General features: G+C 42.9%; 1 protein-coding gene across 1 annotated transcript in view; it reads left to right on the top strand.

Moving 5' to 3' along the window:
- The window catches only part of LOC124594054, a 328,962-nt gene that overhangs the window by 175,331 nt on the left and 127,378 nt on the right, over window positions 1-26,253 (top strand). The window contains exon 8 of the mRNA XM_047132404.1: window positions 16,685-17,384. Coding sequence (XP_046988360.1) covers window positions 16,685-17,384 — 700 coding nt within the window. The remainder of the gene's footprint in view (window positions 1-16,684; window positions 17,385-26,253) is intronic.

Raw genomic sequence — 26,253 nt, 5'->3', positions numbered from 1 at the left:
GTCTTTCTCTGGTTTATTTTCAATCCATTTTCTGTAATCCATTAGACTGTTCTACCATCCAACAGATCCTGTATATCTTATTCACTTTCATTTTGGATAGCAATTTCATCGTCGAATCTTATCATTGATAACCTTGCATCCTAAATTCTAATAGCACACTTGAACCTTTCCCTTATTTGCATCATTGTTTCCTCGATATAAAGATTGAACGTTAGGGCAAAAGACTGCACCACTATCTTACGTTCTTTTTAATCCCAACACTTCGGCCTTGGTCTTCTAGTCTTACCGCTTTCTATTGGTTCTTGTACATGAAGTACATTTGGGTCTTTCCCTGTAGCATACTCCCTCTTTTATCAAAATGTAGAATATCTTGGACCATTTTGCATTGTCGAATGCCTTTTTTTAGGTCAACAAATCCGATAAGCGTATCTTAATTTCCCTTCAGTCTTACTCCCTTTATCAACTGCAGCGTCAAAATTGCCTCTCTGGTGCTTTTTTCTTTACTAATGCCAAATTGATAGTCATCTAATTTTCTTCAGTTTCTTTTCCATTTTTATTCATATTAGTCTTGTAATTCGCTTGGATGCAAGAGCTATTAAGCAGACTGTGCGATAGCTTTCGCGGCTGTCCGTCCTTGCTATCTTCGGAACAGTGTGGACTATACTTTTCCGCCGGCCGGAGTGGCCGAGTGGTTCTAGGCGCTACAGCCTACAGCCGCGCGACCGCTACGGTCACAGGTTCGAATCCTGCTTCGGGAATGGATGTGTGTGATGTCCTTAGGTTAGTTAGGTTTAAGTGGTTGTAAGTTCTAGGGGACCCATGACCTCAGAAGTTATGTCACATAGCGCTCAGAGCCATTTGAACCACTTATACTTTTCCGCAAATCTCATGTACGTCACCAGTCTCATACATTCTACACACAACACTGAATAACAGAGATGGGCGCTATACTTTACTAGTATGTATTCAGTATCTTGCTTCAAATTAGTTAAGTTTAATTTAAAATTTTCGCATTGAGTGATAAATAAATGTTCATGTCATGTGACTAGGGCCTAAAGTCGGGTAGGCCGTTCGCCAGGTGCTAGTCTTTCGATTTGACGCCACTTCGGCGACTTGTGCGTCGAATTGAATGATTTACAGTGTGTTATTTGTTTTAATAAGAAGACTGGAACCGCTCTGAAACCCCTATCCACAAGGTGTGAAGATGAGAAAACTTTCAAAAAACTTCTAGCGATGGTCCCTGATAAAGGATAAGTCACAGACAGAAATGCTGATATCCCTTTATAAAATGTATCTTTGCTTTTCCTTAGACCTTATTCCGATTAGTTCGTTCTGTAATAACATACTGTGTGGATTGATAATCCACTGTGGTATTTCCGTAGTCAAAACATTCTCAGACCTGTGTGAAGGTCTTTTAAAATTACGATGTAGGTTGAAACATTATCATCCTGGGAATTTGCCTTTAAGGAACGGTAGGATGGAGAATTTGGGCTACCCAACGTTTTGCTTCACTTGTTTCATTCTGACTACAAATGGTGAATTGACAGGCTTTTGTTTTTATCAAATTTAGCGAGATGTTGTAAGGTGCCTCCAAACCATTATTTCTTCGTGAAGTCGAAGCGAACATAAGATCCCACCGTGGATCTCTTTGAAGTTTTTTTTTAAGTATTTGGAAGTATTCCAAATCATCACCTATTTTATCAATGTGACACATTCTCAGATGGTCGCTCACAGCATGACGCCTCAACAGTTGCTTGCATAAAAGGCACACAGCTAACCGTCTTTTCGATGGTTCGTAGCCCGTCACGTGCAACGCCAGGCAAGGGACAATGCCTTACGGGTTGAAGGTATAAAATTAATTTACATTGTCGCTGAGGTGCAACCAGGAGACCTAAATTGAAGAGATGCTCCATCCTCTCTCTTAGCCGAAGAGACGAATAGTAACTTAGAGAGGAGGAAGCTTCATCTTTGTGGGAGAAATTCGAAATTTCGGTTACGACCTGCCAAAATCTCACTTTCATCTTCATTTACACTTAATGAAACAGCAACGTTTGTTTTCCGCTGAAATGGATCCCTTACAGACGAAGTCGACCTTTGGAAATCACTGCTCTAGTCCAAACTTACATTTAACATCTTCTACGCTCTTTCCATTCGCAGGTACATTTACACACTGGCATTAAATGAAGATCGACATTTTAAACAAAAATTCGGAGCATCTCACACCACTACGTGATTTTCTTTGCGTAAATGTTTCACCCACGCTTACCATAGTCTTCAAGCAGGCTCTCCAGCATATAGATAGAAACGTCACTGTCTTCAGTATTTATTACCTAGTCATCATTGAATTTAAGACAGATGGACCTACAGACCATCATTAATTTACGTTCATTCCGCAGTACATTTACCTATAAACGACTTTAATGTTCCTTTGAGACACATTTTTAATTACATAAAAACTTATCGTTCACTGAGCTAATTATATTTTCTCTACTAAGATTACCTTTCTTTGCTAAACTGGTACACGACTCAAAATGTCTGTTAAGTGGCCTCTTTGTCCTCTGGAATTATAAATCGGTTACTCCTTGAATTTGGTGACCGGGAATGTAGTATGGATCGTCAGAAAAAGGGTTTGTTTGATACCATCTTCCGATTTACACAGAAGTCCATACACATATCGATTTGACACCATGTGGATGAAAGCGAGACCGACAACATAACGAGCATGAGGCGGCCGTGGGCGACGCCTGTAGGTGTGTGTGCAGATGTGCCTTCTGTTGGGTACAGGAAGGAGCAACACGACGTTCACGGCTGTGTCATTTGTTAAAGACACTCGACGTCAGATCAGCGTGTCTTTGTGTGTTCTGCTTCACTGAGGAGGCCGGGGGAAAGGAACGGCGAGGTAGAGTGCGAGTTTTGACTGCAGAAGAGCTGTCGAAGTGAAATTCGTTCCCGAAAATCTGCTTCATATGGTAAATGCATTGTGTCAAAAGCTCGTGTATCAGCATGGAAATAAGCAATTTCGATATGGTCGGATGTCACTGAGACACAGCAGTTGGCCAGGACAGACTCACTCCGTCATTACCATCTTCCGTCACTGAAGCGGTTAATGCTGCCGCTAGAAATTACCGACGTTGGTCGATGGAAGACATTCGCCTCTCTTTCGGCATTAGTAATGGCACCTCTCGCGCCTTCGTGGCAGAGCAGTTCTGCAAATTCCGTGAGCAGCCTAACGGACGAACAGAATTTGAACAAAACTTCTGCTTCACTGCAGCAACTGGAACGGTATCACGAGGAAGAATATCATTTTCTGTCCTGTACTGTCGTGGAAGATGAAACATGGTGCCATCGTTTAGAATCAGAGCCATCAACTGAAGCTTCTGCTAAAAATTCCAAAGCCGTATATGCCAGTACCGTGAAAGTCGTGAAGACATGTTTTTGTTTGAGCCAGCTGCTCAATGACTTTCTCGAACACTGTGCCACAATTAACACACAGTGCGCCGCCAAGCCCAAACGCCCAGAGATGTTGACGGACGGAATCTACGTCTGCATGGCTACTCTGCAAATCACACTTAAGTGCCCGGCAGACAATTTTACCACGATTAATCATTTTGTTGCTGGACAATGTCCACCCACATGTAACCGATGTTGTTTTGACTACATTGCAGAAGTTTCAATGGGAAGCCCCTACAAATCATTCATACTCCCCTGATCTCACCTCACGCGATTTACAGATCTTTGGAGCCCTGAAGAGAGACATTCGTGGTCCGTGGTCTGCTTTGGACACAGAGATGGACGTCTTGGAACATTTATGTTTATGTAGGCAACCACAAATATTTTTCCATGAAGGCTTTGACCGTCTTGGCTCACAGTGGGATAAATGTGTTAACTGTTATGTGATTACTTTCAAAGTAATAAAGAGTTTACTTTCTTTTTTCATGTGTCTCGTTTTCATTTGACTGTCACATTTATGTATCTAGCTAATCTAGATGAAATTCTCTTCCTCTGTGGGGAGTAAAAGTGTTGATTGTATGTGAAGGTTCAATCAAATACGAGGGTTGGCCTGGAAGTAAGTTCCGATCGGTCGCTAAATGGAAACAGAAACATTTTATTTGCAAAAGTAAGCTACACTTTCTGGATACTTCTCTACCTAATCGCCGCTCCGAGTTACACATTTTTCGGAGCGTTATACCAAATTTCCAACATCATCGTCATAGAAAGCAGCCGCCTGTGCTTTCTAATAATTCTCTACGCTGGCCTGTAGCGCGTATCCTGTGCCCAAGTGTTGTCTTCGTATCCAGCGTTTCATGTGAACAGAGATGAAACTCAGGACGAGACAATTAGGGCTATGATGTGGGTGATCAAACACCTCCCATCGAAAACGCTGCAGGAGCGTCTTCACTGCCCCTGCAGAGTGCAGCTGAGAATTGCCATGAAGAAGGAAGTGTGTGGCAGTTGTGTTAGGTGGGCTGCATTCATTAAGGCGAAGCCTCTCAGCGGACCCTCCTACTAGGCGGGAGACATTATTGTTGTAGGCACCTTTACTCGCTCACAGTGCGCTTACAACTGAAGAGAGCGTCTTGACGTGACAGAACGTCATACTAGAGACACTGCCGAACACATCTGTGCAAAGCTTCATCGGGTTTTCACTGTGGTGTCCATTTCGCAAACGATTGGAACTTACTTTCTGGACAAACCTCGTAGTTTACGTTCGAAGGCTGCACAGTCCAGAATCGGTATGCCAATAAGGCATAATCGCGGTGAGCATTGAGACAATCATCCCACCTACGCACCAAGATGAAGATTCTCCTTTGGTAAACCAGTGATTAGGTTTGCAGGGTGAGTCCCTCACTTCAGTATCCCAGTCGAGGCTGGCCTCCCATATGGACTGGCGTTTTTCTCGAATCGCGCCAGTCTGGAGCTTGGCGTACCATTTCAGAAAGGTAATTTTCGCTAGACATGCTGCTCCATATATATTCCTCATTCTCTGATGGATATCTAGCGATGTTCGTCTATCGGTAACTGCACGGCGGTCCTATTTGGATGGATGTTCTACCCTTCGTCAAACGGTAACCGCACAGTGGTCCTGTTTGGATGGATGTTCTACCCTTCGTCAAACGGTAATCGCACAGTGATCCTGTTTGGATGTATGTTCCACCCTTCGTCAAAGTCAAATTACTGGAATTATTCTCTCGTGTTCGCTGTAAATGATTTGGGGATGTGAGTACGGCAATTTGAAATTCCGATTTTCCGAGTGTTGGTTCAAATGACCCCGGCACCTCAAACGATCGTTAGAGCCTCCGTCTTGGAAATGGTGCGGAGGAGGGTGTATTTCTTTCATCATTTGGGTTTTAAAAATAGCCAGTAGCAACTTTCAGTACCTAAAAATACCTCTTACTAGAAACAGGTATCTGATGCCAAGTAATTAGTTCCAAGTTGAATTTTCTGACTCCCTCTCATGAGATTTAATTAAGCGCGTACACCAAGTGAATCACTGTTAGATTATGCCGATGGGCACTTTCTGTGCTGTATATATTGAAGTAAAAGCTACGCTTACTAGTTTTATGTGGAGAGACTGAATCTTGGTCTTCATGCAAGTTGAGATTAGTTTTCTTACCCTCAACTGATAATGAATGCAGCTGGGTATCATGCTGTGATCTCTGCTCCAGCTACGTCTGCTTCCACTCTTCGGTAGCCCGTATGGCGCCTGTTCGTTTTAAACGTCACAAAATTAACAGTTAAATTATGGAAGGCTGCTAAATAAGCGACGAAGATGAAATTTGTCAGTTTCTGTAATCAGTTCTATACAGTGCAGTTCTTGAGTGGATGTACAGTCAGGCTTAGCATTAAGCTCACACAAACACTTATTTTATTAGAATAGATTGCATTTTTATATTTTTAGTAGAATAAAAATTTGTTCTTTATTGATTATGAATCACAAAGAACTAGATACCTGCCAGGTTAACCGAGAGCGCTAATGCGCTGCTTCCTGGACTCGGGTAGGCGCGCCGGCCCCGGATCGAATCCACCCGGCGGATGAACGATGAGGGCCGGAGTGCCGACCAGCCTGGATGTGGTTTTTAGGCGGTTTTACACATCCCACTAGATGAATACCGGGTTAGTGCCCACGTCCCGCCTCAGTTACACGACGTGCAGATATTTGAAACACGTTCGCAGTATTTCATGATTTACATCGATTCAGTCCGCTGGGGTACACTAATTCCGTTCCAGGGGGTATGGGGTGGCGGCAGGAAGGGCATCTGTCCACCCCTTAAAATTAACCATTCCAAACCCGTACTTAACCCTGCCGACCCTGCACACAATGCGGGTCAAAGGCAGTAGCAAACTCCTAGAACATTTTCTTCTTTCTAAAATCCTTAAAATATTATTCTTTGTTTCTGAAGGGTAGCACTTCGGATACACAAAGTTCTTTAGCAATTCATTTTAAACTCTAAAATTCTAGACTCACTTTACACAACCCACCACAATGATTATTAAGTTTCATCGTCTTTTGTAGTGCCTTTTTCTATCTCTCTCACACAAAAATTGTCTAATGTTCTTTGGAAACGCCTTAGCTCCTCTCTTGAATCAAACATCCTTCTTCTCGGTTTCCCTGTGCTTTTGTTTTATATTGATCTTAGTTTCTCTGACTACAGTTCTTACATTATGTAACATATACATGTAGCAAATGTTTACACGTTTAAAAGATTCATGGCAATAAACACAATATTAATGAAGAGAAAATAAGTAAATAAACACAGACAGGCCGAAAGAAAAAAATCTATTTCAGTCATATTAGAAATTTCAGCTCAGCTAGACGAATTAATCTAAATGTTTCCATTTCATATATATTTTTACTAACTTGGACAATACTTGGTGATGAAGTCAGTGGCGGCTCATAACAATACGTCCGCAGTTATCTCGCAGAAGACATTTGCTTACTGGAATGTTTTTGCCTCTATTACCGTTTACTATCGCCCATGTCACTTTTCTCTCCCAATTGAAACCACAGGGGGGGAAAATAAGTAAGTACTTTTATCAGTCACTCACTTCATGCTCCATTCTTGTAGCTAATTTTCTGTGTATTAGTGCACAAGTACTTTGGGGATTAGGAAGAGAAATGTCGACTGCTGTACAACAGGTCCAAACGGGGAAACCGATATGGAAATTACTGAACCATACTTAAAGCGGATTTTTGCTTTTTCCATTTTCGGTTAGCCAACCTGCAGACATTTATAAAAACATTTATTTTATTCTCCAATTAGGTCTTAAGCTTTTACCATATGCTCAGATTCACTGTGCTTCTTACTGCTTTCGGAGCAAAGTGCTTGTTGGTGAATTGTAGTTATGATCAATCTCGAAGACCAACGGCAGATTTTACATTAATTTCTTTCTTCTTGCAAGATACTGGAGGACAATATACTGGCGCAAAAAATCGCTACACAAAAAAATAATTAATGTACAGTAATTAAACTTTGGGAACACATTTTTCCAGGTAACATATTTATGTAATTAACATTCCGAAATCAAAAGTTAATGTAAGAGCGAGATAAGCCATTGCGAATGTGAAATTCTGGTACATTGGTACATTAATAACCAATATAATGGCCAGAGTGCCGAATGAAAGCATGCAATCGTGGATGAAGTATGTTGTACATATGCCGGATGTCAATTTGGAGGTGGGTTTTCACGCCTGTTGAACTTGGTCAATACACGGACGGTTAATACATTTTCTGGCTGACGCTGGAGTTGTCATGCACTGATATCCCATATTTGCTCAATTGGTGGCAGATCTGGTGATCGAGTAGGCCAAGACAACATCTGTATAGCATGTTGAGTTACAACAGCGGCATGTGTGCGAGTGCTAGTTTGCCTAGCTAGCAGGAGAGTTGCTTTTAGACCCTCAACGTGCCTTCTCGTAACCCACACACAGCCGAGGCAGAAACTGCTTTTGTCAGTAAACACAGCAGACCTCCAACACGCCCTCCAATGAGCTCTCCCTTGACATCACTCAAGTCGCAAGTGGTGGTTATTTGGGGTCATTGGAATGCACGCTACAGGAACTCTCTTTGAAGTAACCGATTTGTAAGAGTTCGTTTTGTCATCGTCATGCCAACTACTACTCCAATTGCTGCTGCAAATGTAGTATAATGCGACAGAGTTATATGCAGGCAGAACACATCTGTCTTCCCTCCCGGTATTGCCATCTGGCCGTCCGAGATCCAGTCTTTCTGCAACCGTATATGCTCTTGACCACCGCTGTCAGCAGTCATGTACAGTGGCTACGTTCCGACCAAGACTTCCTGCAGTATCGCAGAAGAAACACCCTGCTTCTCGTAGCCCTATTCAGCGACCTCGTTCAAACTCAATAAGGTGTTGATAATGGCGTATTTGTCGCCTTAAAGGAAGTTTTGACTAACATCAATTCTACACGCCCAATCGCAAAGGTAACGAACGATAACGACCATTACAGCATGTTTCAAGAAAACTTGATTTGTATCCTCACAGTGGCGCTACGAACACCACTCTTATGTGACTGGAGTGAAACTGAATAGACTTCATCTTTCAGATGGAGAACAACAACATTACCAACATTCGCTTACGTTCCACAACTCATTCTTGGTGTTGCTTTCTTTTCGTCAGTGTAGTTTATGTCTGACCTACAAATACGTTGATCTACCTACAACTAAAGATCATTCTAAACACCATAGCTCCCAAGGAACGTTGGAAAATATAGAAAAAAAGCTCAGGTCACAGTGCGAAGTAGGCATTACAGCTGCAAAATAACATACTTTGTCAATATCCAGACATCTTAACGGTCGAAAAAAAATTATAATTTTAAAACTATGGCTCTCCCCGAGGCCAAACTAGTGGGCTTCAGTATTTAATCAGTGACGTATTACTACATCCAGAATACGGTACCTGTTTAAATGAATCCGAACACCACTAAGTAATGCGAAGCTGATCACTTTATGTCACAAGAAGCAAAGCCACCAGTAAAGGAGGCGGGAGGGAAGGGGAAATATTGTGTTTCAGTACACATTCATGTCATTATATTTTCTAACGATGCTTTTCTTTTTCATTTAGTACAGAATGTTCATACAACAATGAAAGCATGTACAATTACCCCCATACACCTATGCTACTACAAAAGAACGAAGCCTTCAGGAATTGAATTTTGGTGTACGAATATTGTTCGTCATGTTCTCCATTACAGTCGGAGGATTATTCTATTTACAGGTCTGTAGCAGATAACGGTAATATTTTCTTTATTTCCTTTTTGCACAGCGACGTTTGTTTTTGCTTTACTTATTTATATTCCATTTCTTTGTCGACGAAACTTGGGTGACAGTACTTGAGAACTGGGCTGCGACCGAAATACTATTCGCGAATAAAGCAAGCAAGGTTCCGCGTTCTGACTCTGCGATTAGTTGGTCAAGACTGTCAGTGTCATTTTCTGCCAATGACGTCGCTGGTAGTGATATCAAGATGGCCGCGCGGTTCTGGCGCTGCAGTCTGGAACCGCGAGACCGCTACGGTCGCAGGTTCGAATCCTGCCTCGGGCATGGATGTGTGTGACGTCCTTGGGTTAGTTAGGTTTAACTAGTTCTAAGTTCTAGGGGACTAATGACCTCAGCAGTTGAGCCCCATAGTGCTCAGAGCCATTTGAACCATTTGATATCAATGGCAAGGAGGTGGCCACACCGCTCTCCCGGATGTTGTCAGCTTTCTCCAAGGTGGAGCCACTACTTCTCAATCAAGTAGCAGCTCATTTAGCATCACGAGGCTGAATGCACCCTATTCCAGTCCTCCTACCAAAGAAACATCGCTGGCAATACCGGGAATCGAAACCGGTACTCCACGTAGCAGTCCCACAAGGTGACCACTGAGCCACAGAGGTGGACATGGTGAATAAAATAAAATGTAAATTGAAAAAATAAGAACAAACTGTAGCTGGAGAACTATTTCGAAAACGTGCTCCTCATAGAGGACTTGAATACCCAAGAGATGTTGACGGGACGCCTTATTACTGTCTCCCCTTGCGGTGTCACAGGGGCATGTGGTCAGCCAAAGATCAACTGGCGGTTTGCAGACTTACTTGAATGAGGAGCAGCTACTTCTTATTCATGTAGATCATCAGTTAGCATCATGAGGCCGAGTGCATCCCCTAGCAGTCCTACAACCTTGGAAAGATAGTTGGCAATGCCACGAATCGAACTCGTGTCCTCCACAAGGCACCCATTCAAATGGTTCAAATGGCTCTGAGCACTATGGGACTTAACATCTGACGTCATCAGTCCCCTAGAACTTAGAACTACTTAAACCTAACTAACCTAAGGACATCACACTCATCCATGCCCGAGGCAGGATTCGAACCTGCGACCGTAGCGGTAGCGCGGTTCCAGACTGTAGGGCATAGAACCGCTTGGCCACAGCGGGCGACAAGACACCCATTTATGCTGACCTCTACGCTGCGGAGACGGACTTTATTTCCAAAAGCAATGAATCATAGCGTTACAGTTTTTGAACACTTTCTCCTGAAATGTTGCGTATTAAGGATTTACCTCTTTTTGGAATTCCGCTCCTCAGCTGGTAGAAACAGAACTCGTAGAGGATCGTTTTGTTGTCCTTCTGTCTGTGTGCTCGAGTTTTGAAAATTATTTTCCTCAGGAATCGAGAGAGGTAACAAATGGAAATGTATGTTAAAATAATTGTCGGAGACCTCAATGTACAGATTGGAAAAGAAGATCATTATCGCCCAGAGCCATCATAGATACACAAATGATAGTGGACACAATTGTGTGTGTTTGAATTCCTAACGGACCAAACTCCTGAGGTCATCAGCCCCTAGACTTACACACTACTTAAACTAACCTATGCCAAGAACAACACAGACACCCATGCCAGAGGGCGGACTCGAACCTCTGGCGGGAGGGGATAATGGACACAGAACTGTTCAGTTTACACTAGCACATGGCTGTAGGTAGCACTATGTCCACACAGAAAAGGATCAATAAAGCAAAGAGTTGAAGCCCTGATCAGCCTACCTTCAACTGAAAGATCACGTATTGACGGTAGGCATTTCTCAAATTTACTAGATGTATGTACCTACATAGGAGTTAATGTGGATTCAGACAACCACCCTTTAGTTGAAAAATTTAGAGATCGAATATCTAATGCAGCAAAAGTGAAAGGAACATCTAAATGAAAGTGTATGGTACCAAAGCTAAAAATGAAGAGCATGGTAAAACGTACTCTGAGAGGGTTACTGAGATTCTTACACTACACACGCCTAGTGCAAGTGATACTCTGGCTCGGGAATGAAATGGTTGAAGAGACGCAATCGTTAAGGCAGCTGAAGAAGTGCTAGAGAAAGAAGGAAAACAGCCAAGTAATTCCTGGTTTCATGAACGTTGTAAGAGAATAAGTTATGTGAAGAACCTGGCTTATTGGAAAATGTTTGAGAAATCGGATGCATGTTTAGAGGTAAGAAATTATCGAGATAAAAGGAAAGAAGCGAAGAAATTGCATTGGAAGAAGAAAAGGGAATGGGAAAGAAATCAGGTTGAAGAACAATGGAAAAACAAATAATGTCAGAAAATTCTACCAGAAAACTAATAGTGAAAGAAGAAATGTCAAGCAGCGTGTTCATATATGTAAAAGTAAAATTAGGGAATTTCAAACTGATGACCTAGAGAAATTGGAAAGTTTGATAGAGGATTTTAGTGAATTGTTGGATGATCCTGAACCCCCTATTGAAGATATCTTAATCCACCTCCGCACCCCCTGTCTTAAGGAGAAGCAGAAAAAGCAATTAACCGACTGAATAACAATAAAGCACCAGAAACTGATATACAACATTAGCACTACTGAAAGCCGAAGGAGTTGAGTTAAATCGAAGAGTATACAAGGTTTTGTGACTCATCTGGAAAAATGATGAGTTGCCAAAAGAATGGAATGTAGGGATAGTGTGTTTGTTATATGTATTTATACGTCGCAACTACACTCCTCTATACGCCTAAATATTGCTTATAAAGTATTGTAGAATATCGTATTTAATAGACACCTGCCCATGACAGGGAACATTGGAAATTATCAATTACTTACTCTTAGGCAAATGTTAGTGAACGAATTTACTGTTGTTGTGCACCATCTTTTCATTGATTTCAAATCTGCATATGATACAACAAATTTGGCTAAACTTCATGAGGCAATGCCGGAATTTCCGGTTCCTGGGAAGTTACTGCGTTCGACGGAAACCGTCCTAAGGCACCCCCAGTGTACTGTATGAGTGCAGTACAGGCTATCACCGCAGTTTCCTACACGAACTGGGCTATGACAAGGGGATGGTCTTTCCTGGCTACTCTTAAATTTGACATTATAAAAAATGGTGCGTGAATCAAGTATCCAGACAAGATGTAATACCTACTGTAAGTCAGTAGAAGTGATGGAGCATGAAGATGATTTGGACATAATGAGTAGAATATTTAGATATCTACAAAGTGCATTCTCAGCTCTAAAATTGAGCGCAAACAAGATGGACATGGAAGTAAGTGACGAAGCGCAGGTATACGTATAATAGTACAAATCAAGCCTTACAATCAACAGTAACATTCATGAAATGGTTTTTGAGCGATTGGAATGTTTCACTAATCTGGGCGCAAAGACAGAAGCAAATGGGAGCAATTCGACTGAAATTCTGGCCCGCATAAGTGCTTTTAATCAATGTTATTGTGCAATGCTGCGACATTTTAAATCCAAGCTTCTATCACGAGATACTAAGTGCCGAGTCTATAAAATTCTGATACGCGCAGTACTTACGTATTGCTCAGAAACACGGACGATTAAAAAACGAGGTGAAAGAAGACTGAGATCACAAGAAAGAAATATATAGAGGAGAATCTGTGGACCTGTGAACGAAAATGGGAGTTGGAGAAGGTTAAGGAATGAGGAATCTTATGGCTGCTTTCAGGAGGAGCATGCTGTCAAGTTCATGAAGTTATATAGACTGATATGAGCTGGACGTGTAATACGACTCGATGAGACAGATCCTGCAAGGAAAACCACCTGAAGTGAACCTGGAGGAGGAAGACCAAGAGGACGGCCGAGGTTGAAATGGCATGACGAGGTTCGGAAGACGCTGCCCGTGGTGGTTGGCGTAACTGGGGGTCTACAGCAAAGTCCAGAGAGAAATGGTGGAAAATTACGGAGGAGGTCAAGCCCCATCCTGGGATGTAGCACCAACAGAATAAGATGGAAGAAGAAGTTCCTTAGTCGGTAGAAACGAAACTCTTAGAGGATCACTTCGTTGTCCATCTGTCTCTGTCTGTGTGTCTGAGTCTTTCCTCAGGAGTGGATAGATATATCAAGCTGACGTTTTATGTCACATATTAAGGTCTATATTCTCTTGGTAAATGAAAAATGAAAACTAAGCATTTAAGTAAATGCAACCAAAAAATACGGCCATTTATGTCACATATTTTGTTATTCGAATACGGACTCATCAGAACCTACAGGTACGTCCCGTTGACCTAGAATCGTGAAACTTGGCAACAAACAAAGGAAAAAATCCGAATATTGTTTTTTGTAACTGTACTACATGATTTGTCTGTCTGTCCGTCTGTTAAGTACCTTTTTTGTCAGGTACGGGTAGATGTATCAAGATGAAATTTATGTCAAATACTAAGGTCTACCTTAGTCACCAAGAGGTGTAATTATTTTTAATGTAAGCTTCTACGTAAATGCAACCAAAGGATATGACCATTTATGTCATGTATTTTGATACTCGCAAACTCGTCAAAACCTAGAAGATACGTCCAGTTTACGTAGAAACATGAAATTGGCCAAGAGGGAAGGTTTCACATTAAAATGCGGAAACAGTTAATCTGTATTTATATAACACAAAATTTTATGATGTGTTATCAGACGATCTGTCTGTTACGCCCCCTTTTTCCACAGGAACTGGTAGACGTATGAATTCGAAATTTACGTCTCTTGGCGGTATAAGAAACTGTAGTTTCCAAGTCAATGAAGTCAAAATATGAAACCATTTAAGTCGCATATGTTTGTATTTACAAACTCTCATCAAAACGTATAGGGCACTTTCCGTGTGTCTAGGATTACGGAACTTGTCATGAAGGAAGGTTTCACAGTACAGAAAAGGGAAAAATCCGAAATTTTGAGTTTGTAATATTTCACACGAAACGACACATTTCTTGTCATTTGTTGTCTGACTGTCTACTTGAACTTCAGTCTGTTAAGACTCCTTAAATTCTGAAGTTTATATATCTACCTCTTCCTCAGAAAATGTTACACACTTACGTTTATAGTCCTTTGGTGGTGTAAAATTGTACAGGGGTATAATGGACAGGGAGCTCAGACTGGTGAAGCTCGGTGGAAGTGTCGATTTGTTGTGCGGCGTACCGAGATAGTCGGTGCAGTTGCGATAACGCTGCGTCCCGGATGGCGCAGTGGCAACCGCACATGCCTAATAAGCAGGAAATCCGGAGTTCGAATCCCGATCCGCTACACATTTTCGCTCGTCACCGCTCATTCCGCTTAATATCTTGCTGAAGCTACTATCAGTGATCCCTGTTCAACTCTCTTAATTGTTGAAATCCGTTAGGTCGAAATCTTGCCAGTATCAACGTCAATAGGAAACAAATATCGTCGAGACCCTCGGTTACTGGAATAGGTGAACTGCCTGTATAGGATGTTCGGCAATTCGAGTTACTGACTTCTAGGACTTGTAGATGGGAGTAATTAGATTTTGTGCTGGAATCCATGTCCCGGAACTTACGGTTTCCGTGCTACAACCATATGAAAGCACGTTGATAATGCGACCACTTTTGCAAGTAACTGATGAAGCGTAACCTAGTACTTGACTTTCTTAAAATTGCTCCCATTAATAGTCAAAGAAATTTCGCGTGTAGTCATTGAAGGGTTCTTTTCAACGGGATGCAATAAACCTCCTTCAACGCGGCTGTAGTGCTTCGCTTCTCCTTGGAGCTCCAAAAGCTGACTCGTTGACTGTGAAGGTATGCTTTCTCGAAGCCGTTGCGTAGTTGTGGCGAAAAGGGTAATGCACTGGAGTCGGAGAACGATCTTGATAAAGGCTCTTCCACTATGGTGGGCTTCGCCATGCAGAAGCATCATGTCGGTGTAATCTGCAAACGCGTACTCAGCCATGTTACACAATATGTTAATGAAATTCAAACCGGTTCTAAGAGGTAGGATAGACGTCAAATGACATCAGCCGATCTGACGTAACGATCCCCCAACATTACTACCCAATTGAATAACTAACTAGCAAACATGTTTTCAAACGGCTGTCTGCGGAACGTGGTCTCCTGTTCAGAATATTAATTACTCACTGCCCTCTACTTATCATAGAAGATTTTAATGGGACTTTACAAACACATCGTATACATAATTAAGTTTTTTAAGGAACTCTGAGTTGGCGAATTCCACTCGCTCCTCGCCAGTTTCTTTCCTTTGGATTTGATGATACCCCCTGCATACCGGGTGTTTCCGTAAGAGCTTGCAAAAATTTAACAGGACATATAGGACGCTCCGCTGAACAATCTGATGTAGGGAAACTGGGGTCGGAGTGGCCAGCTTAAGGAGATAACAGTGTAGGAGAGTGGTCCTTTTGTTACCGGGTCACTTGGTTCTTCTATCCAGTGAACCAGTCTCCCACATTCGTCGATCGAGAAAAATAAACACTCGTCGTGACTGACGATGCTTGTTAGGAAAGCATTGCCTATACAGCTTTTCAGCAGCGAGAGCATTACAATGTACTTCAGCATACGCAAGTGCATGTCAGTGAGTTCCGTGAAACTGTACCGGTACTGTTCCATCGTACTGTACTGTACATCTCTGAAGAGCATTTAGTAATGAATGGGGCTGTCGTTGACTCATAATACGTTCTCTTATGGGAGAACGCAAAAACGATGCAACAGGTCCATCTAATGCACAAGTAAACCAAACAAAACCTGCATTATGACTTCCGCTTAATCAGGCTCGTCCTCCTTGTTTCTTTGGAGGAAATAAATAGCACAGTACGTGCAAACGTTTACCCATATTAGTTGTAAGTAAGGTGGAAGAGATATGGTTCAAATGGCTCTGAGCACTACGGGACTTAACGTCTCAGGTCATCAGTCCCCAAGAACTTAGAACTACTTAAACTTAACTAATCTAAAGACATCACACACATCCATGCCCGAGGCAGAATTCGAACCTGCGACCGTAGCGGTCGAGCTGTTCCAGACTGAAGCACCTAGAACCGCTCGGTCACTAAGGCCGGTAGCTGGAAGACAGCAATGCAAAAATGGTTCAAATGGCTCTGAGCACTATGGGACTTAACATCTGTGGTCATCAGTCCCCTAGAACTTAGAACTACTTAAACCTATCTAACCTAAGGACATCACACACATCCATGCCCGAGGCAGGATTCGAGCCTGCGACTGTAGCGGTCGCGCGGTTCCAGACTGAAGTGCCTAGAACCGCTCGGCCACAACGGCCGGTGACAGCAATGCAAGACAAAGCGGTAGAAAGGTTTACTCCCATATCTCGTTAAGCTTTCTCCGACGCAAGATTCTCTACTTCAAATTGTTCAGTTGAACATTCTTTATGACCTGTTATATACACAGTATAGTAACTGTTTGCTCTTTCCGTTGTTCAACAGGTCCATAGGGATCGCGACTTGTGGCTGAACGTGGACCGAATGAAGTTGGAGAACGGGGCGTGCGACGAGAACCGGCTGGAGGCGTTCGTGTCGGGCCGCACGGCACCCTTCCTGTCCATCTGCAGGGAGAACGTGGCGGCGGCGTCGCGCGAGCTGCCCATCCTGACGGCCGCCGACCTGGCGGCGTCGCTGCCGCCGCGCGCGCCGCCGGACGCCGTGCCGTCGGTGCGGCTGGTGTTCCGCGCCAGCGTCTGGCCCGCCATGCCCACTTTCAAGATCGCGTGGACCGAGCTGTACCGCCTGCCGCGCAACCCGGACGGCACGCTCGCCACCTCGCGACTCACCGAGGCGGCCGCCGGCTCCGAGCCGTGCGAGTTCGTCTGCCCGGGCCAGTCCGGCCTGTGCATCCCGATGCGGCTCGTCTGCAACGGCGTCGTCAACTGCCCGTCGCAGGCCGGCAACGCCAGCAGCGCCGGCGCCGGCGCGGCGGCCGGCTCCGCAGCGTCGTCGTCTCCCGAGGCGGGCGTCGCGGCGGCGGCGGCCGACGACGAGAGCGGCGAGATGTGCGCGCGCCAGGAGGCGGCGCCCGTCAACTGGCTGGCCGTGGGGCTGGGGGCGGCGGGAGGCGGCATCATGGCGGCCGCGTGCCTCGCCGTGCTGTGCCGCGCGTGCTGCCGCAAGCGGCACGCCGACGACGACGGCGACGGCGACGGCGACGACGCGCACGTGCCCTACTGACAGTGAGACCAGCTGCTGGGGCGGCGCGCGCGCCTCGCGCTGCACGGCGACCTCGAGTACTTCGTGTAGGCCGGCCGCCACCGCCCCGCGGCGAGCAGACACCGTGCGTCGGACACTCTGTGTCAGCACACCTCTAAGACGCTGTGCACACGAGAAAAGCCTCGCCACTTGGAAGACTCCGCTCCGATGTATTTCTCACACGAATATATCATTGTTATCGTACTACAAACACGTCGACAAGAGTAATCTAGTAACAGTCACCAGACCCTACTTACTGGTTTCAGTCTCGAGTGTTTCATGTTCAAATACCGTCGCAACTGATTTTACGTCGACTTTACACGTGAAGTGCCCTCAGTCACAGTGCACTGTTCTAACTTGTTACGTATCTCTACTGTTCTAAGGCTATTCTAGGGTAAACTCACTCGTTGATGTAAATGGACAGCGTTTTACAACGACAGATAGTTCGTTGCTGACCTGAAAGCTGCGAATGGAGGTTGTGATTTGTTTTGAGAGGGACAGCTGCCAACCATTGCACCAATTGCCGGTTCTTTGTAGGCCTTCCCGCTCTTCTGTATGTTTTATCAGCTCGTGGTACTCATTTTGCACAGCATAAATATCATGCAGGCACGTTGTATATAGTGTAGGATAGACGCGTTCTCCAGACAAGCATGTATGGATTATACTTTTCAGTCATATGCATACGACCAACACCAGCAGCAAATCATCTTTCTGCCACCATCCAAAATATCTTTTTGCAGCAAGTTAACATAACACGTCTTGCTCGTAAAAGGCAGAGTTGATTATTTTGTTTCTGATAGTGTCTTCGATATGAGCCCTCGGGATTACAAATTTTGGCAGCCAATGACCAGTCAAAAATGGTGTGATCCTCAGTCGTCTCTGACAGTTAACCGTTCTTTCCATGAGTTTGTTTCCTACTTGTTGATCATTAGCACACGAGTTACAGGCTCCACATACATTTGCGGAGCTGGAATATGTGAGTGTCTTCCCAGTCAAAAATCAATTTTAGCTACAACGAGCTTCATGTTTTTGAATGTTAGTTTTAAGGGAAAATACACAATATAAAGAAACAGGCAACGCTCAAATGATTCACTTTCATCTGCACTCGTCGTATTCCAATCATTTTCAACAAGTATTTCAGAGAGCATTGAGAGCAGAGTTCATATTCAAAATCATATCGTAAGTCGGTTTACTCTGAAAGCATCGTCTATGGAACCAACACAAAATTTTCAGACTTTCCATTTCTGGCTGTTACTATGCATTCTTGACGCTATCAACTGGTGATACTGAACTGCATCATCCCTAGACTGCAGGACGAAACTTTCTGCTGTGTACTGAAGTACTGATTCAGAACTGACGTTCACGTTTGTAAAGATAAACCGCTGCTGCGAATAAACATTGTTTCATGAACGCGGACATATCTAATGCGTCATGAAATAACCAAGCCGTCACAGCATTTTTGACGAATATAGCAGCCAAAGAGAGAGTCATTTTTTTGTCTGCGAGCAACTGTTATGTTTTCGAGATTAGTGGAAAGAATTGGTGTACCAGCATGGTATCTATTTGCAGTGAATAATTTTCACAAGATAATGTAGTATTAATTAAGGTGATGACAGGAAACAAAACAAGGTTTCACCTCTATTACTACGTAAATTCGCATAACACGTACTGAGGTATACAAACAGCTTTTGCTTTGGATTAAGCAAACATAGCTCCTTGCCAAGAAGTGTGGAAGAAAACAGCACACTTCTTTTGCAGAGCTATCCGTTACATATTTAAAACATCTGTTAGATGGAAAACAAAGCTATTCTACATCTCGATGCCTTAAGCATATAGAGTATTTTTCGCATGTTAAGGTGAAAGCGAAGTGTATAGGAGTTGTGCGTTTTTATATGGAAACTGAAATTATCGTAGTGCTCAACATTAAGGAGACAGACATTGTTGTTGTAAGAAATACGTAAAGATGTCACAGATTAGCCAGTAGCTGTTCTTGATATCATAATAGTTTCGAACAAGACAGTAACAAGTCTGGTTGCGGACTCAGTTATCTCTCATTATCTTACTGAAGTGCATACATTTAATTCAATCCTTATAAGCAACAGACTTTTCGGTGAGTAACTGTGAAGGTCTTATGCAACACTTATTTCACTTGTCAAAATATCCGTTAAAATTATTTTTCGCAAGTGGGCTACATTAAACAATTGATTTCCAAACGTCTCCAGAAGTAAAACTGAACGATCGCTATGTCGCCCTATGTATATCTAGACTGGCAGTTGCTATGATCCAGAATGAGATTTTCACTCTGCCGCGGAGTGTGCGCTGATATGAAACTTCCTGGCAGATTAAAACTGTGTGCCCGACCGAGACTCGAACTCGGAACTTTTGCCTTTCGCGGGCAAGTGCTCTACCATCTGAGCTACCGAAGCACGACTCACGCCCGGTAGGAGACGAGATACTGGCAGAAGTAAAGCTGTGAGGACCGGGCGTGAGTCGTGCTTCGGTAGCTCAGATGGTAGAGCACTTGCCCGCGAAAGGCAAAAGTTCCGAGTTCGAGTCTCGGTCGGGCACACAGTTTTAATCTGCCAGAAGTTTCAGTTGCTATGATGTTATATACTTCATGCTTATGTTTTTCAACCGTGTGCTCCACAGCTTCTTCAGTGCATTGGGTAATGAGTGATTCCTGACATGAAATTTTATGTTGAGACATTTGTAAAAATATCTCTGTGCCGTTTAACCTTTTTTTCAGCTGTCATTTTATAGCAACTGACGGAAGAAATACCATGAAATCTGGAAATCCGTTGTTCACGTCTTGCCACCAAGTTTATGATCAGCTCTATGTTTAGTGTCTTGAATTTTCTGTGAAGGGTCACTTACCCTCTGTTTCTCCACCTGTAACTCAAATCTACGACTGTTACTTGGTGAGATGTAATGGTACTCGTACATGAGCAGCACCACAGAACTTTAGAGGCGAAGTAACATTGTTTGCGACAGATTTTTAAATAGTTAATGGATATGCCAAATGTTCCTTGAGGATTCAGCTACGGAACTCAGACAGTAGGTTGGGCTGCGTTCAAATTTAGAAGTGTGCAATAGTGTGTAGACGCTAAACGATACAACGTGTGCCTCGAATTACTAAAAAAGAAACGTTATGTTTCACAGGATAGCAATAATGTTCAGAAACTTGATTGTAGCTTCAGATTTGCGCGTGATTCGAGAACACTGGCAAATGCAATCCTATAAAAGTGATCAGCATATACGATCGTGTTACAACGTTCATTAATGATTGCAACTTTACTCATCCCGTGTCTCAAAGGCGCAAGTAAAATATTTTGACACGTTAAATTCACAGAATTTTTCTACATGAAATATTTTATCGTGTACACTACGATCAAATGAAGCTTTCTCATTGCTTGAAGTGTGTTTAGGTGTAGTTTAGCAACATCAGTAAGTGTATCAACAACTGGATAGCTTTACGAAACGCTGCCGAAAGAATTATTTACAAAGACTCACTCCAAGACAGTTGTGGTCTTATTACGATGTTCTTGTCATAATTTCCATCAACGCGGATTGTGAATAACGTTTGCTGAAAGAATGCTTCATTAAAGTATATGCGGTGTGTATGCGTTAATATAACGACGATATCGAGAAGATTAAATTTGTTGAGCTACTGTGATATCAAGTTGTTATAGAAGAATTCAAAATACTGTAAAAGATTGTCTAGCACCATGCATTTGATATTCACAGTTATTGTGTATTTTTAATAAAGAAATTTCCTTTTGTATTTAAAAATAAATTACAAAACTTGTTCCTATTGGTCACGTTACATAGGTCAAAGCTAAACATGAAGCAGAGGTGACAACAACGACTTCGATGATGAAGAGCGATGTCGTTAAAGGCAGACATTAAGTTTCCAGCGCCTGTGGAGGTGAGATATAAAACGAATTAGACTTGGACGCTTCGACATTATAGTATGTCGCTGGCAAAACAACATACATTTTCTTGTAGAAAGAAATGGTTTATGGAGAAATTGTGATACCATATGTCTAAGGATAATTTAAAAACTGAAATATGTTTTATTTCAATGTACCTTTACGAATTATTGATTTGAAAAATAACGGCAACTACAGTAACAGACTATCAAAAAGTCCAGCCTTCAAGAGAACTGGTTTTAAATTTACGAATCTGCTAATGGTAACGTATAATCAATAATATTTATGAAGCACTTATACAGATAACGGCACACATAACTGAATAAATGGGACACTACTGACTGAAGCGTGATTCTTTGGCTCTTGCAGGTAACACTGGATGCTTTATGGAGATAAATTCAGTATTAACTGTCTGTATACTGTTTCAGAAAAGCGTGTTTAGGCGATTCAAAGACAGGCTATATCTAAATTACACAGGAAACCTACATGTAATGTAGGTAATACCCACAGTAATAAGTGAAAGGTAGTAGCCACAATCGTAAAAGTACATGGTGCTATAGAACCAAGAAACACACAAACTCTATCAATACAGCATCTTCGTCATTTGAAGAACTGTATATGTTTGTTAATGTTAACAAAAGGAAACACAAAAAATAAACAAAAGAAAACATACATTAATAACTGCGGAAGATAAACACGATGTGAAGCTTATAACATAAGTACAGCAAAACTGGAAATTCCTAACCGCAATATCAGTAGTGCCTCTAAGATCTACGTGCTACTGGCTGATGCACCTGCTTAACAGTGCCTGATGTAATTGTAATATTTCCACTTGCTGCAAGTTCACGATGAACAAGATCAATCTGACGCAAAAAATACATGAAGAACCTTAAAAGGGACAGCCCATCTTGTACGAGACGCAACTGGAGCGACTGACGAAATATGGGTGGCCTACTTTAAAATACACGGAACATTTTCCGGACCACTTTCATTTACCTCACCCTGTACATTGAAATAGAGAAAGAGGCGTCACAGTTGGTAACTGCATTGCTTCCTTAACGCAAATGCCTGGTTGAGATTTTTTTCCCCAGTTGGCAGAAAGACCGCTGCCGTGGAGTGTATTTCTCCTCTGTTTCGAGGCGTTTGTGTAGAAACCTTGAGCATGCAGCCCATGTTTGTTGGGTAGCGTAAAACAGTGTATTGAGTGAAAATCTTGAAACTGAAATGACGAAATGTAAGCATTCTATTTGCTAAAGAGTATTCATGTATGATTTGTATGTGCATACAGAATTAGCCCGCGCAGTACGGAGATTATTTCAGGAAGATTTTCCTGATGTTGCAGCTCCTAATTAAAGTACGATATATCGAGTGATAAATAAATTCCGTGAAACGGGAAGTGTTCTTGACGGGAACATGGACCACTCTGTGCGAACAGCTTCAAAATTACCGAGATTATAGCCCTATAAAATAGCTGCAGTGCAAGAACTTAAATCTTGTGTCCCTACAAAAAGTTAGCATTTAGTCACTGGATTTTGAATAAGGTGAATAAAGGAGAAATTGATCCTCCAAGTAACTGGATACGTTAATTCACAAAATAACTGTTACTAGAGTTCTGAAAAACCTAACGTAATACACGAGGCAACCCCGCATGATCAAGAAATAGTGGTTTGCGGTGAAAGAATTATAGGCCATAAGTTCTTCAGGAAACAGTTAACAGTGAGATATATGTGGGAAACATTTTGCAGCCTTGTTTCGGCCAATTATGTGAAAGAGATTCTGCTTTCACGATCTTTCAGCAGGACTTTGTGACATCACATGAGGCCAGTTTCTCATTACAGGAAACGCGTGTCGTGTTCCAAGATAGAGTTATCACTAACATCATATGGCCTCTGCATGCAATTATTATATCTTGGGGCCATTGAAAGAGAAAGTGTACAAACCAAAAGCACACGCTCTTTAGATGAACTTAAAACCGACATTTGTCAAGGAATTTTTGCTTTTTCTCAGAGGGGACAGCAGAGAGAAATGAGCAAACTCCTAAGCAGTTGTGAGTAATGCTACAACAACGAAGGAAGGCATTTCCAACACCTCCCTGCTTAATATAAGTGAGTAATTTATTTTCCTTTTAGGTGTTTCTGTTATTTATGTTGTAAATAATTAATGTGACAAACCATATTATACAGGGACTTCCAGAAATTTTGTAACAGACGTGTAAGGATTGTAGAGGTTGTCTTGAGGTGCAATTCGAGGATAGGGACTAGTGTGCAGAAACGTCATCCAGTAATACTACAGAGCGTCGAACCTATAGGCGGCAGCGCTTTGCACTAGGCTACCCCTTCAGCAGCAAACGTGAGTGTACGCTGACAAACCATAAGCAGAACATTTGACATGTTGTAGTCAATAAAATTCTGCTGGGTTTGAGGCCGCATTGTCAACTATAAAATTCCGACGTTTCGGCGACTGTTGCAAGGCGCCTTCCTCAGAGTGTATTGCTAACTGCGCTTCCAACAGTCGCCCAAACGTCGGAATTTTATAGTTGACAATGTGGCCTCAAACCCAGAAGAATGACCATGACAGCGGCCGCGGAAGCCTACGTTTACATCTCGATATGTTGTTTCGTATGCAATGATCACGACTGATTGTCGCGATCGCCAGTGGAGAAGATGGAGCTAGACAGGCCTTGTCGCCCATGAATCCGATGCTCTGTTGCCATGGTGAATATCGTTTTCGGGCGCGGGTTTCGATCTGCAGTTTAATTTTCTTCTGTATGCCGAGAAACATTTGGGATTTTGGAGGGTTCCGCGAGAAAAATAAACTGTGGATGGAAACCCATGTCCGAAACTGTCATCAACCGAGGAAGCAGGGCGGTGAATTGATAGGATACAAGGCATTTCTAGACACCAGATAGCACAACCTTCTCCACTGGCGATCGTGGCAATCAGGCACGATCACTCAATAACAAACAATACGGCGCGAAGTTCCGCCTACGGTCGTCAGCGTGCAAAGTCCCGTTTGCTGCCAAAGACGTGGCCAAGTGGCAGGAAACGGCACCTTCAGCTTTGACGCTCTGTAGAGTCGTTAAATGACGTTTCGAGACACGGGTTGCTATCCTCGATTTACTTCTCAAGGCACTCTCTACAACCTCTCGAAGTTTGTCGCAATATTGATGGGACATTCTGTATTTACTGCAGACCTCCTGTCACCCACACTGAGCCGGCCGAAGTGGCCGTGCGGTTAAAGGCGCTGCAGTCTGGAACCGCAAGACCGCTACGGTCGCAGGTTCGAATCCTGCCTCGGGCATGGATGTTTGTGGTGTCCTTTGGTTAGTTAGGTTTAACTAGTTCTAAGTTCTAGGGGACTAATGACCTCAGCAGTTGAGTCCCATAGTGCTCAGAGCCATTTGAACCATCACCCACACTGAGGACATAGCAGCTGGCTTCTCCGGCTCCCCGCATGCCGTGAAAATGGTTACGTTAACGACTGGTCACCTTGTAGTAACGGTGGACAAAACAAGAATGTAATGCATGAGGCAAGTAAACGTTCACATCCACCTATAGTGTCATTGTCGCAGTAGTAGCTGGGGAATTCCGTAAAACCGAAAAATCTGGTTGGCGCGATGAAATTACATTCGGAAAAAGTGATCGGCTCCTTAAAGATTATTTTGACAATATGAGGTAACATGAACTGTCTATGAAATGAAAAATTGGGAAATTCCTCAAGCCAACATACAAGGTTAAAATATATTTTAAATATTTCTCAATCAAGTGGCTGCTCAATTGGCCTCACAAGGGCTGAGTGCACCTCGGTTACCAACAGCACTCGGCCGATCCGGACAGTGACCCAACCAAGTGCCAACCAAGTCCGACAGTGTTTAACTTCGGTGATCTGTCGGGAAACGGTGTTCCCACCGCGGAAAGGCCGTTAGATAGTATCTTTGCTATATCCATTCCCCACGTGGACAGAAATGAAAGTTCTATGTAGATTCATTGTGGACATGAAACAGCGGATGGTTAAAAACACAGTAATGAAACCCGCCAAACAGTCGAGCAAATTGAGAAGTAATTTTATTTTCCCTACTTGTTTCGACAGTTCAAATGTCGTCTTCAGGCCCCATGAAGTTCTCAGTTTGCACTGTTGTTTGGCGAATTTTTTTGTTAAAGAAGTAGAAGTTGATGTAGTTAAGTGAGTACCTACTAATAACAGCCGAGGGGGAATCCTTCAAAACATCTATTAGTAAATACACGGTTGTGGAGTCCCTCAGAAAAAAAATTGAGGTACTGTATATTTCACAGTTCTCAAAATGGTTCAAATGGCTCTGAGCACTATGGGACTTAACTACTGAGGTCATCAGTCCCCTAGAACTTAGAACTACTTAAACCTAACTAACCTAAGGACATCACACACATCCATGCCCGAGGCAGGATTCGAACCTGCGACCGTAGCGGTCACGCGGTTCCAAACTGACGCGCTTAGAACCGCACGGCCACACCGGCCGGCTTCACAGTTCTATTACAGTATTCTGGAGAATGTAGACGATAGTCACTACATATAGCTTGAGTGTAGGTTGTTCTGTCGTTGCAACTACAAAACCCGTAACTTTTTTCGCCAGACTTATTTCACTTTGTTGGAGTAAAACATCATAAGTGGTCTGTAATTAAGTTCTCTACATTCTGATTTGCTTTTAGATCGGAAAACAGTTCATTAACAGTATATCTGTACCTACGGTGGTTTTCGGTTGATTTATCGCTAACATCTGGAAATGCTGTCTGCTAGTAGATTGTCGTTTTTCTGGGTTAGACACTGATAATTTTGGTCCAACTTTTAGTTGTTTTGCAGCACTACGCGTATCTTACGTTTTTCACAATAATCTTTTATGCACACCAC

The sequence above is a fragment of the Schistocerca americana genome, chromosome 2, assembly GCF_021461395.2.
Source record: "Schistocerca americana isolate TAMUIC-IGC-003095 chromosome 2, iqSchAmer2.1, whole genome shotgun sequence".
Classification (NCBI taxonomy): domain Eukaryota; kingdom Metazoa; phylum Arthropoda; class Insecta; order Orthoptera; family Acrididae; genus Schistocerca; species Schistocerca americana.
The sequence above is the reverse complement of the archived record's forward strand: the minus strand, read 5'-3'. Positions and strand labels throughout refer to the sequence as shown.